At 42.3% G+C, this 15524-nt stretch overlaps 1 protein-coding gene across 5 annotated transcripts; it reads left to right on the top strand.

The window, feature by feature from the left end:
- Nucleotides 1-1278: 1278 nt before the first annotated feature.
- Nucleotides 1279-13783, top strand: LOC128418040 (membrane-spanning 4-domains subfamily A member 8-like). 5 transcript variants are annotated; one of them, XM_053397436.1, is made up of 7 exons: nucleotides 1279-1397; nucleotides 3671-3903; nucleotides 5783-5905; nucleotides 7373-7429; nucleotides 8601-8738; nucleotides 10378-10497; nucleotides 13565-13781. In XM_053397436.1, the coding sequence occupies exons 2-7, from the start codon at nucleotides 3682-3684 to the stop codon at nucleotides 13676-13678; spliced, it is 774 nt and encodes a 257-aa protein (XP_053253411.1). In that variant the 5' UTR covers nucleotides 1279-1397; nucleotides 3671-3681; the 3' UTR covers nucleotides 13679-13781. The 5 variants fall into 5 exon arrangements, with proteins under 5 accessions (XP_053253411.1, XP_053253438.1, XP_053253402.1 ...); XM_053397427.1 differs by having other exon boundaries at nucleotides 1287-1413; nucleotides 13565-13782; XM_053397444.1 differs by lacking the exon at nucleotides 1279-1397 and adding an exon at nucleotides 1614-1715 and having other exon boundaries at nucleotides 13565-13782.
- The last annotated feature ends 1741 nt before the right edge of the window (nucleotides 13784-15524 follow it).

The raw sequence follows: 15524 nt of genomic DNA, 5'->3' as shown, positions 1-15524 counted from the left end.
AAACACGTATAAGCAGCAGGATGTTCTCTTATTTGTGGGTTATCTGTGAAACTGAGAAACAAACACAAATGTTCAAATTAGCAGACAAGCACATTACACAATCTGCTTATTTTCAAAGGTATCCTAGGAACTGTTTCTGTTTCTACGACTGAATGAACAATTAACCGATACAATACAATCACATGGGCTATGTTCTGGGGATGGCTTGTAAAGGCAGAAAGGTCAACCCAGCACAAGCAGCCTTACCTTTTTGGAGCCATGCACCAAACAGGCCTTGTCCCCACCCCCACCCCCAAGCTTATCAGGTTCTGGGATGCTCTTTGAGATTTTGTGGGGTCATTCAAGTTCCTGCGAGATCTTGTGAGAGCATCCCAGAGCCTGGTAAGCAAGGCAGAGACTTCAAAAGCTCTTACCATGCCAGGAAAACCTGTGCAAAATAGCTTTAATTTGTGTGATTGATTTAATTTAATTTGCATGATTTAATTCAACCTGTATGATTAAATAAATTTAATTTTTGTGATTATGCCTTTAATTTGTGTGATTTCAACCAGACAGCCTTCAATTGCATAAAGTTGAAATTGCAAATGTTAAATGCACATAAGTTGCGATTTTACTGTACAAGTTATACGAAACAGTCAACTGAGGCATTTTCCATCAAAGAGCAACTCTGAACACAGAACATTGAGTAATAGGCATGTTCAAGTTTTTATCCAAGCACACAAATACTCCAAGCGAAGACAGGGGCAGTCCCCCCCCAAACCAAGTCCTTAAGAAAATTCAGCAGCATTTAGCACGAATTTCGGGGTATTCAGTTTTGCCCAATTTACACATTTTTGCAAAGCACAACTTCCCCAAATACAAAGCATTTGTGTATGCTTTCACTAATTTGTGGGGGGTTTTTCACACCTTACACCAGTACATGCATTTTGTACACATTACGTGACTGGAGAACTGCATTACAAATTTCAGAGACGCACATATTTCAAAGGCTCGCATGTTTCAGATCTCATGCTGTTTTGGAAAAGGCAGATTAGGTAGATTTGCCTATATATGCAAAGTGAACCACATTTCTACCTCATCACTTCCAATCATACTTTGCAACGATGATACTATAGCCGAGGCAGCTTCACCTTTCCCCACCTAGATTTTGTTTAGGGCATCAATGGGTTAACCTGTCTTTCGGCTATGCTATAATATAGTCTCAGAAATAAACTATGCTGTCCCCTTGGCAAAGTGTGATGTCTCCTCCCACCTACAAAGATATTACCCTCCATTCATTCTGTCTAAAGTAGCTCAATAACCTAGGACATCTGCTGGTTAAGTCTGATGCTGATTACTTCCTGGTGAGATTTCTGGCACACAGAGAGACTGAGAAAGAGTGAATGAAGCAGGGCAACGTAAGTACATTTAGAGGTATTTAATTTTATTTGGGGCTGATGATTAATTGATCCAATACACATCTTTGTAAAGGATACTGGTGTCCTCTCAAAGAGTCGCAGAGGGCTTTCCCCTTACTTTTGAATAACCGGAACCCATTTTAAGGGCAGGTGGCATGGCAATCCTGAGTCTTTTACATAAGGAAGTGCCATCTGGCATAGGATTCCCTTTCTCGCCAATCTGGAGGTTTACTTGGACTTCCTAGACTGGGAATCAACCTCCTGATGATCGCTATTATCCAGATAATCAGGACACCCTGATCGTTGGGAGCGATGTGGGTGAGTTTCTCATCAGTGGCACCTGGACAGTCCACCCAGAATCAACAACCACCTTACCACTGGTGGTAGGCCCAAGAGCCCCTTCTCCACCAGGGCCCACTACCAGAGGACCCCTTCCGTCAAGGCATCTGGCTGAGCTGGCTTTGCAACAGGCATTATGTGTATTTTGTGTGTATTTTATGGAACTGAAGAGAGCGAAGAACTATGAATCACAGGGAGAGTGTGTGTATGAACTTAAGAGTGCTTAGTTTATTTTTTTACTTGTTATTTTGTTAATGTTGTTAATATTGCTTACAATATTAGATTATAAATGCTGCATTGATTTGTTAATCATATAATAGGACTTGTGATATTTAGCTTTTTTTAGTTGTTGCTTTGTTAACAGTGTTTTATAAATTCTACAGTCATACCTCAGGTTGAAGTCACTTCAAGTTGAGCGTTTTCAGGTTACGCTCCTTGGTGACCTGAAGTAACGGAAGGCGTTACTTCCGGGTTTTGCCGCTTGTGCATGCACAGACACTCAAAATGATGTTGTGCGCATGCGCAGAAGTGGTGAATCACGACCCACGCACACGCAGACGTGCAGTCGCAGGTTGCGTTCACTTCAGGATGCGAACAGGGCTCCAGAATAGATCCCGTTCCCATCCAGAGGTACCACTGTAATTGTTTCACTGATTATTTGTTAATTATTCTATATGATTTATGTTGTTTTTGTGATGTTGGATTACTTTATGTCATGTTGTTTTTATTCATTACTGGAGCCCATGAGCAGCTGGAGGCTGCCATAAGCAACATTATTATACCAATGCTTTATGCATTCCTTGAGGAATGGGGACAGATCTGGATGCAAGCAGAGAAGGAATGGATCCTTGCAATGGTGATGTGCACAAGAACTAAGCCATGTTCCTACAATGCAAAGCCTATGGAAGGAACTACCTACTGAAGGAACCTTAGGCACCTGAGGAGAACTCATGCTTCAGCTGTGCTGCAGCCTGACTACTCCTCATGAGAGCCTTCAGTGGAACATCACCCTGACAATGTCAGCAGGAGGGACCTCTGCCTGAACTAGAGGAAAAGCAAAGGACCACAAGGACTCTGAGTACATATGCCAGCAAAGTATCATGACTTCATTATGGGTTGGTGGTAAAGGCTTCACCCCCCATCAGTGAGTTGAGCACTTGTAATATCTGACTTCACAATATTCATAGCCTGGGCCCATTGACTTGTTGGTTTATGTCTGGGAAATGTTTGGGTTGAGAAAGGGGATGTGGTACATAGCGTGTAAAAGGAGATTAATCTTCTGAGTTTGGGTCTAGTGACACGTCGGTTTATTTCTGGGAATTGTTTGGGTTGAGAAAGGGAATCTTGTACACAGCATGTAAAAGAAGACTGATTGCAACTGTGGCTCCTTCTATGACTCAGTGTGTGGGATTAATGGTGTACGTGTTTCATGTGGCCTCAGATCTTGTCCTGTTTATTATCTGCTTAAGGAAGCAACTATTTGGTAGTTCTCTTGGTGCAGGGGGAACGGGGAGGTGTAACACTGCTTGAGTCAATGTACAAAGGGCTCTCTTAAAACTATTACATTCTCCACTGGCTCTACTGAAAGACCAGCAACAACCGGCCCCTCTATAATTTTTTCCATTCCTACTGTTATCGGTAAGACCTCTATGACAAAGAATTGGTGCTTTCTCAGCCCTTTTCTTTTTTGGGTTGTGTCTTTCAGATTATTGGCCTGAGGGGAGGGATTGTCTTCTCAGAAGCCAAACAGGCCATTAGTGCTATTCCCACATGGTTTTATCAAACATGTGAGGGATTCATAGAAACAGATGGACGGGCCATAGCTCAGTGGAACTTCCTCTTTCTGTGTGTAGGGGAAAGTTTGTTATATTTGTCCAAATCTGAGAGAAGGTTGTTCGCTATTTTGATTTGTTTTTGTTGGTTGGTTTTTGCAGATATTTCAGCTATGACAACAGATCCAGTGAGAAGACAAAATGGAATAATAGCGTTCATTCTTCCAAATGGAGCCGACATAATTCAGGCAGGCCAGGGGATCCATGCTACCATTGGGCAACAACCAGGAGTGGCACAATATATAGACGAGCAGCTTGGAAGCAACCAACCTGAGCGGAAGCGTTGGGTGAGGGAACTGGAGAAGAAAGTAAAAGTAGAGGCTAAGACTTTAGGGGTAAGTGCAGATGATTTCAGTGGTCACCAGGAGCAATTGTCAGTTCAACACTTCAAATATGCAACAGGCAGAGCTCTCATATCATGAGCCAGTGTGGTGTAGTGGTTAGAGCATTGGACTAAAGCTAGGGAGCCCCAGATTGAACCCCCTCACTTGGCCATAGAGTTCAGTCACCATTTCTCAGCCTAAACTACTTGACAGGGTTGTTGTGGGGAGAAGATGGAGGGGCAGGGAGAGTCAGGGAGAGCCTAGAGAGAAGCACTTTTCTGGTGCTGAATGCCCATGTACAGGGAATGAATGAGGGGCAGCCTACCCTTAACGATATGTTTTTAGGGAAACTCCAAGCATTTTCCTCCTGAGAGCCCCAGGTATACAATGTACCTGCATACCTTCTAGTTTGGAGGCAAAACAAGACAATCCTCAATTAAGGAAGTGCTTTCTGCATTCTCAATTTTGTCTCCAGGAATGAGGAAGGACATTAAGTTTGTAAATTAAAAGAAAAAACAGGTGTGTGTTTTTAAGCACTAAGAAAGTATGGCAAGGTCCTGTGAACTTCTAGGACCCATGGAGCACTGAGGGAAGTGGAGCCAGAGAATGTTGAGATTATCACCTGAAAAAATGGAGGAAATGGCTGGCTTGAGCCAATAGCAGAGTCAGGGAGGGTTAAGATCTCTTGTGCCCACCTTCCTAACTACTGCAGCTGGTGGGCTTTTAAGCAGGTCCTCTGTAGTTGTGCTATCCCACCTCCAGCCCAAGGAACCTCCAGAAGGGAATTGCTACCATGGGCATTATGTGCAAGTGCATTTTAATGAGCAGAACAGAGTGAAAGATTATGACTCATGGGGGTGTGGAAAGTGTGTGTATGAACTTAACAGTGCTTAGTTTATTTTTTAGTTGCTAAAAGAAGCTTCAACCCATCTTCAAAGCCAGACTCACACAAAGCTCATTAGAGCAGCCCATTCTGGGGGTAATCAGGGCATAAGGAACTGAGGGAAGATCTACAGACCTATACAGGCTCACTGCTGGCACACCAATCTAAGCACTGTCTTTTGTAAAGCCAGGTTGTAGAAAGTTATGTGTTGTTTCTCTTTGGTGACTGGGTTGAACTCATTTGTCACTTTTTGTATTTCATCTGTATCAGGATTAGGAATGATCTATCTCTCAATTTTTGTTCTCTCGGTTTCTTATTTTCCAGTCTTAAATTCTGTTCTCGCTATTTCTGAAGCAATTTGTGATTTTTTTAATCTTAAAAAATCCATGAAAATTGTGAATAGTATGCTGTTTTGACTAATACACATATTTTGACTGATGTACACATTTTTGCAAGTCTCCTCATGTATAATACATTTGTGTGTGTTGTTTTCATTGATATGTTCATTTTATACACGCCCCTGCTTCCAATATATGCCTTTTTGTAAACATTATTTGATTGGAGGACTGCATTGCAAAATTCAGAGAAGTGTTTCAATGCCCATGTTGTTTCAGAAAATGCATTTAAAGCAGTTTCACCTTTAAATATGAACTTAATGAAATTTCCCAATCCCTCAGATTGAAAATTGGGTGTTCACATTTTTCAGCTCAAATCTGGTTAAGGAGAGATCCTCTTTTACTTTTGCAGTGATCAAAATACCTCATCTAGCTTTTGTTCAGGTGATATTTCTGGACTGTGCTAAAGAGTAAGCGCATATCAGTTTTATTGGTTTCCTTTAAATATTAATGCACAGTATTGTCAGGATTCATGCCCAAGACAGCTAGTAATGATAAGAAATGAAAAAATAAAACAGTGAAATGAAAATAGTAGCAAAAACTATCATTCTATATTTCCAGGTCTCTAGGAGCAGTTTAAAAATAATATTGTTTATATATTTTCTTCCTACAGGCCATCCAGATCATGATTGGATTGATACAAACTGGCTTTGGGATAGTCTCATTTTTTCTTTTGGACTCATTCTATGCCCCTTTGGTCAATATGACATATTTTCCATGCTGGGGTGGAATATTTGTAAGTATCGTGTTCTTTGCCTCGCATTTAAGAATCCAGCATGCTAAACTCTGGGACTTGGCAATTTTCAAAAACATTTCCTCATGTGTTCAAGTAAGGAGGCAGGTGGTGAAAGTTAACATAAAAGAATAGAAGCCCTTTGGATTATTTTGAAATGCCAGAACATTATTAGGGGCAATCTCTTTCCTTTGCTGTAATGCATTTGAGAGGTTTTTCTCTATTTAAGGTGTTTATATGCTACTTAATATTCAACATTTCTGAGAGGTGTACTTAACATTTTTTAAATAAAATCATTGAAAGAATAAGAATTGAATAGTAACAAAAAACTTTTTTCTTTTTATCCTTGTTCTCTTTCTTGTCTTGTTAAGGCTACATGTTTCTAGTGGATTTCATTATGTTTTTTTTAGTGAAGGTTTTGGTCATGGTCGTATATACTAACAGCAACCTCAATTCTACAAGTCAGTGATGCAGATCTAGAAATTTTTGAATTGGTTCTGGAAAATGTTCTGAGGCAAACTGGGGTAATCTGCATTCGAAAATTTCCAGTTCCGAACAGATGCTTGAGATCTAATTTAGCATGCTGATTTTACAGTTGCTTAATAAACAAAACTGAACACTGTATTCTCTTGCATGTATAAAGAAGGACCACATCTCAGTGTCAGAACATCTGCTTTGCTTGCAGAACATCCCAGATTTCAGTCTCAGCATCTCTAAGTATGGCTGGAGATGTCCCCTGCCTGAAATTCTGGAGAACTGCTCCCAGTAGATAATTCTGAACTAAATGAACCAAGGGTCTTACTTAGTATATAGCAGATTCCTATGTTCCTACTGTGTGTAGGGAAATGGAACCATCCACTCGCAAGGTGGAGTTAGCAGGCTTACTGAAACCCCAAGGTTTTCAGCCGAGCAGACTAAGCATGCTGAGTGTTGACTGGCTGTTGGGGGGGACAGGAAACCACATGGAGGATCAGTGTGACTGCCTGGGGATGTGTACACATGGCAGTTTAAAGTGGATTTGATGCATCCCATGCGTGCATGTTTTTGGGTGTTATCCGCACTCCCCCCCCCATTTGTTTCAATTTTCCCGGTCCGTGGATAAAAAGGGAAGTGGGGGGGGGGAATCCAACATAAAACCACATTGCGTGGCTGGGTTTTTTGTTTTTTATGTGTGTATTGACAGTTTGCTGTCACCACACCCCCTACACTAATGAGGCGTGTGAGGCAAATGCCTCAGGCAGCAGAATCCATGGGGGCAGCAGATCCTGATCTAGAACTTTGCTCCTGATCTAGATCTTCACTTGCTCCTTCTTCCTTGGCAGGGAGGGAAGGCATCATTTTGTGGTTTGCCTCAGGTGCCAAAATGTTTTGCTGACAAGACTCCCACAGTACCAGGTTTTTCTAAGTAGAGAGTATTTTACTGTAAATTTGAAGTGAATTGATATGCATCTCCCCCCCTTTTTTGAACAGTTCATTGTTTCTGGATCCATCTCTGTGTCAACTACAAAATATAGGAACCGCAGTTTGGTGAGCTATATACCCTTTTCTCTTCTTCTGTAATATTGGATGTGGCCAGTATTGGTCATAAATTTTGTTTTTCTTATACCTCTAGATCAGCCTTCCCCAACTTGGTGCCCTCCATATGTTAGTAGACTATTCTGCACCAGTACTGCACCCTTGACCTTTGGCCATGCTAGCTGGGACTGATAAAAAATTTAATTCCAACATCATCTGGAGAGCATCAGGGCTGGATCTATACTCACTCTTTAAATGTTCCTAGAATGATGTTTTGATATTCTAAAACAAAGAAGTATTTGGTTCCTCCGCTTCTGTTTCTGCAGTCTACCCCAGTTGGCAAGGTTTACCAGGCATGGGCCGGATCACTCCGACGGAGATCCTCTGTGGGCCGGACAGGTGCTGGAAATTGCGTCTGCACATGTCAGCTGCACCGAAAATAGCTTCTGCCCATGCCCAGATGCCGAAAATTGTGCCCTTGCAGATGCAATTTCCTGTGTCTGGACATGCGCAGAAGTGATTTCCAGAGCTGTGGAAGAGAGTCCCCTGGTTTAGCGCAGCACGCGGGGACTCACTGAGTGGGTGGCTCGGTTCGGGGGCAGCTCGGGGGGCAGTTAAACGGCCTCCCTGGGCCACTTCAGGCCCATGGGTCTTAGGTTGCCGACCCCTGGTCTACCCACTTACGTGACAGGGCGAACTCAGCAGTGTCACCTGGTGTCACATTTTAATAACACATTGTTGATGTTTTAAAAGAATGTCATATGGCTATATGATTATCATAACCCTTTTAAAACCCATTTTTAGCATTAAGAAACCACGAGTGTAGATGAGGGGAGGGGGGAGGGGGTAGCACTGAAAAATGTAGGGAACAGTAAATTACCCAACGCGTTTCATTGACAACCTTTCTTAGAGACACTGAAACAATAACAAACCATAATTCAAACAAAAATACAACACAATTAGTACAGATTAAGGGCTAATTGTATATAAGACATCTTCCATGTTTTGTAAGTTTTTTAAATGGTCTGATTATGGTTAGTGACTAAGACAGCTTCCTGTCAGGCCCAGTAGCCACACCTGACATGAGCATTGGCTGGCCTCCATACACACACACACACACACACACACACACACACCCTGTGTGTTCTTTTTGGTATCCTGATTCTTCATATCACTCTTTCAGGTGCAATGCAATGTGGGAATGCAAGTCACAAGTGCTACATTGGCAACAATTGGCATAATTCTGTACACAGCACAGTTGTGTATAAATCAACCCTATTTTTTCTATGGCTATCCTGGTCCTTATCCAGAGACAACATTGGTAAGTGAGCAAGTCCCACAATAACTTTGATCATATAATATCATTATCATAATTTAATGTTGTAAGTTTGGGAGGTTTAGTTTGGATGTCATTTGAAGTGTCTCTTACAGCCCTGCGCCTCTTGATTCTAAGACTGAGATTTGGCCAGGAGAGGATTAATAGAACAAGCAGGACTGCTGGATATTATCTTCATGGCCCTGGCAAGAATGGTCAGTGCCCCTGTCTCTCAATCCATTGGTTCTATTGAAAGGAGAAAGCCATTTGGGGATCAGGACTTATTTCCTTCTCTGTTACCTTGTGTGTGTGTGTGTGTGTGTGTGTGTGTAAGGAAGCAGTAGCCTGTCAGTCTTGGAACTGGGCTATAAAGGCACACGAGGCCTGATCTTCTTTCTGTGAGAATCCAGTGTTATCACTGTAAACCAAACGAAGCGGGACCTTGGCTTGTATATTTGTGTGAAGAGATAAATCCTGTCCACTTCCACTGATCATCATTTCAAAGAAACCAAACCCAAGGTATGCCCAGGGATTAGGGATGGAGAAATCTGTCTGTTTCAGTTTCTCATTTTTCCAGTCTTAAATCCAGTTCACCACATTTCCTTATCAAAAGAGGACCCACCTCGATATTAAAAGGCCAGAGAGAATCACATAATTGTCTGGATAGGTCCTTTCCAGGTTCACACCGGGAATATATTAATAAATGTTGGGATGGAATTAAGAACCGTCCTACGGAAATCAATTGAGAAATCAATATTTTAATCCAAGGTTGAGCAGCCATCCCATTCCCAGTATTCAAACTTGATGGTGTTATTAGCTAGTGGTTGGGTTTTCTGATGTCTGTATCCTTGCGCTTTGCCACGTCAAACTTTGGGAAGTGTGTATACGATTGTAGCTATCGTCTCATAGCCACACTGGGTCTTTCACATGGAAGTGGAGAGTTTTCTTAGAACCTCTTTCCACACCTTCTCCCTACTATAAGGCAAGTAGAAACTGAACAGAGATGTCTCCAGATAGGCAACCTCCTGGGTTGGTGTTTCAGAAATAATTTTCAGGTGGCTGCCTCTCATCTCATGCCATCATGTTGTTGTTGTTTAGTCGTTTAGTCATGTCCAACTCTTCGTGACCTCATGGACCAGAGCATGCCAGGCACTCCTGTCTTCCACTGCCTCCCGCAGTTTGGTCAGACTCATGTTTGTGATTCATGCCATCATATGTCACCCCAAAATTATTTATGAAACACCAACCTGGAAGGAAGCCTATCTGGAGACATCCTTGTTCAAAAACAGCCAAGTCCCTTTGTTGGCTGAAAGTTAGAAACTGGGGAGAAGAGAGGAGGTTCTGCTGATGAGGAAAGACACAGAGATATGTAGCGTAGGATATTCTCCCATTTTTATTCTCATAACGCCAGGTACTGCACATTCTCAGTAGTGGACTTACTTCCTGATGTCTTACTATTCAGGCTAGTGCATTCATTTTAGAAAGTTTCTGTCCTACCCTTTCACAGAGGCATTATTTTTAATTCGTTAATTTTTACATTTATATCCCACCTTTCCTCCAAGAAGCTCTCCTCAGACCCATTTTATCCTCACAACTGATTTACCGATATAAGAGTTGTCATTTCACCTGCTTCTCTGTTCTGCAGCTTTTCAACAAAGTAGGTAATGGGCTTTGTACTGTGCATCTCCTGTTCTGCTTGCTGGAGTTCTGTATCACCGTTCCAACAGCACATTTTGGGTGTCAGGCAACCTGCTGTAACGAGATGGTAAGCATTTGTTTTAGAAAGCTGGTAAGATGAAAATGCCTGGGCTAGACAATATGATGCTGTTGATCTACAAATCTCATGATTCCTGACAACTGGCCATGCTGGCTGGGGTTGGTGGGAACTTCTCCTTCTTCTTTGGCAATCATTCGTAGCTGAGTAAGATTGTCTTCCATAAACACGGTTTTAACAATGAATCCGTAAGTGACTGTGGAGGCCAATTCTGGATCCGCACGTCCTTCCACAGTGGGGACATTGGTTTCCGGGCGGGAGTTGATCATGGTGTGGATTTGCCAAGCGTACCTGATGTTGGAGATTCATTCCCTGTGTCTGCAGTCATGGGATTGTTGTCTATCACATGACGGTGTATGTTTTCATCCCACAGTGTGGGTAGTGACAAACATAGGATGTTTTGGTATTACTGTGTTCCGTGAAGTGGGACTATTGTCCTTTGTTTTCTCTCTCTTTGCTGTCTGATGAGAAAGAGGCAGGAGCTAAGTCAAAATGCTCTGAGTGTATTATATGTAAATAAAGTAGATTAGCCAAAATGCTGTGCTATTGGTTCTGTTACACAAACTGTGAATACTCTGTGGATCCCTAAGTGTGCCAATGCCTTTTGGCATAGTCGCTGTGATTTTGGGGCAAAAGAAAGCTTTTGAAGGTCCCGAACGATCAACCAGGAGGGAGAGAACATGCCAGTCGGGAATATGTCTCTGACAAAGTCCTACACGAGAGTAGGACACTCCTAACACCTTCCTCTTAGCATGTTTCTCCCTTGCATCCTTCTTCAAAGCCCATGACACCTTTGGTAAAGGCTATTCTCCAACTGGGGCTCTCGCAGTGTTTCCCAGTTGTCAGTGTTTATACTACATTTTTTTAGATTTGCCTTGAGACAGTCTTTAAACCTCTTTTATTGACCACCAGCATTACGCTTTCCATTTTTAAGTTCAGAATAGAGTAGTTACTTTGGAAGACTGCAGCCCAACAGCGTCTAGAGGAAACCACACCTGAGCTATGCAAACAAATGAACCTGAATGAAAAATGCTGCTATGCTAGCATTAGGCATTTGTAGCTTCCTCCGAAACTTCAGCTGGTATCTGTGGTGTGATACTAGCTTAAAGGGGGAATGGGAAAGAGGGTATATATCCACCAGGAGAGGCACTTCCACTTCTACATCTGTGGCCCCTGGGGATCATACTTACTGAATCAGACATGGGGAACCTGATCTGGCCAGTACACCAGATCCTTATCTCTCATACTTCTTGTGGGCCAAATCTGACAGGTAGATGGGAGTGCCAACCTGTCAATCACCTGAAGTCACATTGATGTCAGGTGATGATTGCCTGGACTTCAAAGCAAGATGTAGAGCTTGCAAAGGGCTCTTCACCATGCTTTGAAGTGCCACTGATAAGCAGGCTTGAAGTCATCACCTATCAGCTGGTGGGCAGTGACTTCAAACCTCCTTTCCTTGAGGGTCAGTTACTGTATATGATTGAAGTCATACACACACCATCAGCTGTGGGCTCATCAAGCCTGCTTTCTGCACAGATTGAGGGTTTTTTCCCAATCCCCCCCCCAATTTTCCAAATTATTACAAATCAAACCAAATTAATCTAATTTAATGCAATTTCTTAAAATCAGGTTTCCCACTCCTGTTCCAAACATATGATCATCATCATTTCCTCACATAGCCACATAATTTCTTATTTAGAGTCCATCTGACATCCTTCACTTGCCATTAAATCATTCTTCCAGCCGGTCACTTATTTCACCTTACAAACAGCATCTCTGTTACATCTTATGAATAAATAATCCATTTCACATGTCCTTCATATACATTGTTGTTCCAGACCTGGTGTGCTGTGAGAGTTAATGACTATCTTCTATTGTTCAGTTCCATTGTTCAGTTCTTTGCAGCGTTTATATGGATCCTACAGGGTCACATTCCATTCCTTCCAACTAGCATATGAGCTGCAGCCATAAATAACGCACGGAGTGCATATCCAAACTCTGACATTAAAATTCCACTCTGGAGTTCTTCCTCGGCACACGGTTAAAAACAAGATCTCTTCTCAAATTCAGCCTAGTCCAATCAAGGATTAATTTTAAATAAAGTCCATTCAGCCTCTGTTGAGGGGAAAGGGCATAGTAAAACCTTGTTAAATTCCCTGTTGAGCATAAATCAAAAGCCTCCCTCCTCTTTTCCGAAGTAACAAACAGAATAACAAAGCAGTGGCTACACACATCCTTTTCATTATGTAGCGGAGGACAGGGAAAAAAGGAGACCATTCGAAAACCATAAGAAAGCATAAGAAAGCACAGAGCAGTTTGTCCTACCCCTTCCTTATCTGGCTGTTGTAAGGATTCTCAAGCTTCAAATAAAATATTCAGATACCTTCAAAGAGCCACACCCAGTCCTTTCAGCAGCTGACTGATTGCAGCCCATTAGCATATGTTGGTCCAGGAGCGCCTCTTGATTAATGCCAGTTGTCTGAATTATGGAGAAACCGACCACAAATCATGCCAGAGACAGAGGCTCATCCATGGCGGGGACACACTCCCAGGTCACACCCGCTCTGCCTTTCAAGTTGGTAGATATGGGCTTGAGAGGCACAGCGGGATGCAGTGAGCTCCCCAGACCCCACTGGAGAACATTGCCAGGATTTTTGCCTCATAAATCCTGGCTTCCCTCTGCCTGAACCTCCTCACTGCCTGCAGAGGGCAGCGAGGAGCAACCACCATTGTTTGGTGACATAGCCAGAAAACCTCTGCATGGATTGTTTTTATCTGCTGTATGCTTTTTACATTTGTATGTACACTGCTTAGAAACACCAGCAATCACTTAAATACATAATAAGAATCATGTGCATTTTTGAGAATGTCTGGTGTGGAGGGAGATACCTACAAATGAAGATGTGTGGCATCAGCCATGCAGTTAGAGTTCTGCTTTGTAATAATTTGGGATAATTACTTTAATGAAGATAAAGGTCTTGGCACTGAAGACAGTCACCATGATGATGCCAGTGATGAAAATAAGTGCTTGGAATGATCTACCTCCCCTGTGTTTCAGGACATGGACCTTGTGCCCATTGTTATCGTTGGAGATGATGTGGCCCCTGCTGAAAACAATCCAGTTCCACCAGCTTATTCTGATATAATGCTTTCTCCAAGTGTTGATGGTTAGTAAAGAGAGACAGGTTATGGGAAGTGCTTCACCAGAAATCAAGCTGAAGTAAAATTCCAGAAATAAAATAATGTTGATTCTGCTCAATACCTGCAATTATGTCTATATCTGTCTTCCAAATCTAACAGGGATGGGCCAAGGCTGGATAATTGGGGGGAAGGGGGTCCATTTAAACTCAAACCCAGATTCCTCCAGACACCAGAACAATCTCTAATGGCTCCATTTTGGGTTCCTCTACTGTAGCTTCTTTCTCATTCCCTGACTTCTCATGTTGTATGGATGCTGTTGCCTTTCGTAGTCCCTAATTTGGGGCTGATTCTACTTTATATTCAAGGCCACCAGACATCATGGAAAATGTAGTTCCACATCTACCATCCCTAGACTCTGCTGCACTTGCTCAGAAAGGATCTAATGAAATCTCTACTACCTACATAACTCCCCACCATGCAGCAGCATCAAAGATTGCAATGAAAGCTTGAAAGTGTAGTTCCCATGTTCCCTAGTTTCCCTATACGCTACTGTTCATGCACATGACTGCAGCCAGTGATGTGGAATTTTGTGTATGGGCAAAAGTTCAACAATGTGAAATCTCACATGCCATTTTATGGTACAGATTTTCTGCCCCTGTCTTCTGCTTGTGAGAATCAGATAAAAATGACTGAAACCATAGGCTGGGGGGGGGGCTGAGGCACCCACAAAACTTTCGCGGTGGGTGCCTGGCTGGGTGAACCAACGTGTCATGTGCTGCAGTGGGGCACTCCATGAGGCGCCCACAATGTTGGGCAGAACTCAGTGCACCTGACCAAAACACATATATCCTTTGAAATTCTCACTTATATGAAATTTGTGATGCAGTTCTCCAACTAATGAATGCTTACAAAACTGCATATTTTAGGGGAAAGTACATTTTAATCTGTGCTTTTTCCCTAGAAAAACAGGTTCTGATACTCACAATGAAGTTGTTACAGTAAGTTCCACACTTTTTAACAACAACAAAAAGAGGTGTTGGTACTGCATACCCTTGACTACCCCCTGGGGGGGGGAACATTGATTATAATGGATATATTTGTGAAAATCAAATAAAAATGCATTATATTCGGAGCAATTGCTGGCAAAAATGTAAACACTAGTCAAAACTGCATACAATAAACATGTTTATTAGGAGAAATTCACACTAGAATACTGAAGAATGTTCCTGAGGATTTTCTTAATGAGGATTGCTGCAGAAATGTGGAGAAATGAATTTTAGATTGGGATAAAGAGAAACTGAGGGAACAGAAATTGTCAGATCCTTCTATCCTTCACCATTAGTTTATTTATCTCATCTAAGTCTACAAGTAGAAAGGGGGAAAATGAGCAGTTAATTGGAAAATAAATACAGTGGTACCTCGGTTTACGAACTTAATCCGTTCCAGAAGTCCATTCTTAAACCAAAACCGTTCTTAAACCGAGGCGCGCTTTCCCTAATGAGGCCTCCCACCACCGGTGCTTTTCCACCATTCAGTTTCCGTTCTTAGACTCAGGTAAAATTCGCAAACTGGGACACTACTACTGGTTTTGCGGAGTTCGTAAACCGAACCGAACAGGACTGTTCTTAAACTGAGGTACCACTGTATGGTGAGATGAAAAAAGAATATCTCTGAATAAGCAAAGAATCAGTGCTCAAATAGAGCTGGGATAGAGTAAGATGTCCTCCTCCTCCTCCATTAAGGAGGATCTAAAACTATCCCATCTATTTTCAGTAAACATAAAACCACCTTACTTGGTTACACAGAGCATAGTGCCACCAGTATCACAAAAAGCCGCTAAACGTGCTTAGATGCCTGCACCTCCCTGGAAAAGTTCT

This window comes from Podarcis raffonei, chromosome 1 (genome assembly GCF_027172205.1).
Source record: "Podarcis raffonei isolate rPodRaf1 chromosome 1, rPodRaf1.pri, whole genome shotgun sequence".
NCBI lineage: Eukaryota > Metazoa > Chordata > Lepidosauria > Squamata > Lacertidae > Podarcis > Podarcis raffonei.
The sequence above is the reverse complement of the archived record's forward strand: the minus strand, read 5'-3'. Positions and strand labels throughout refer to the sequence as shown.

Bases quoted from the DNA above. Each gene is read 5' to 3' on its own strand.
- LOC128418040 (XM_053397427.1), top strand. From the start codon at position 1,383: ATGAAGCAGGGCAACGTAAGTACATTTAGAG. The intron at 1,414-3,670 runs GTATTTAATTTT...TGGTTTTTGCAG, and splicing joins CAACGTAAGTACATTTAGAG to ATATTTCAGCTATGACAACA. The intron at 7,430-8,600 runs GTGAGCTATATA...TCACTCTTTCAG, and splicing joins AATATAGGAACCGCAGTTTG to GTGCAATGCAATGTGGGAAT.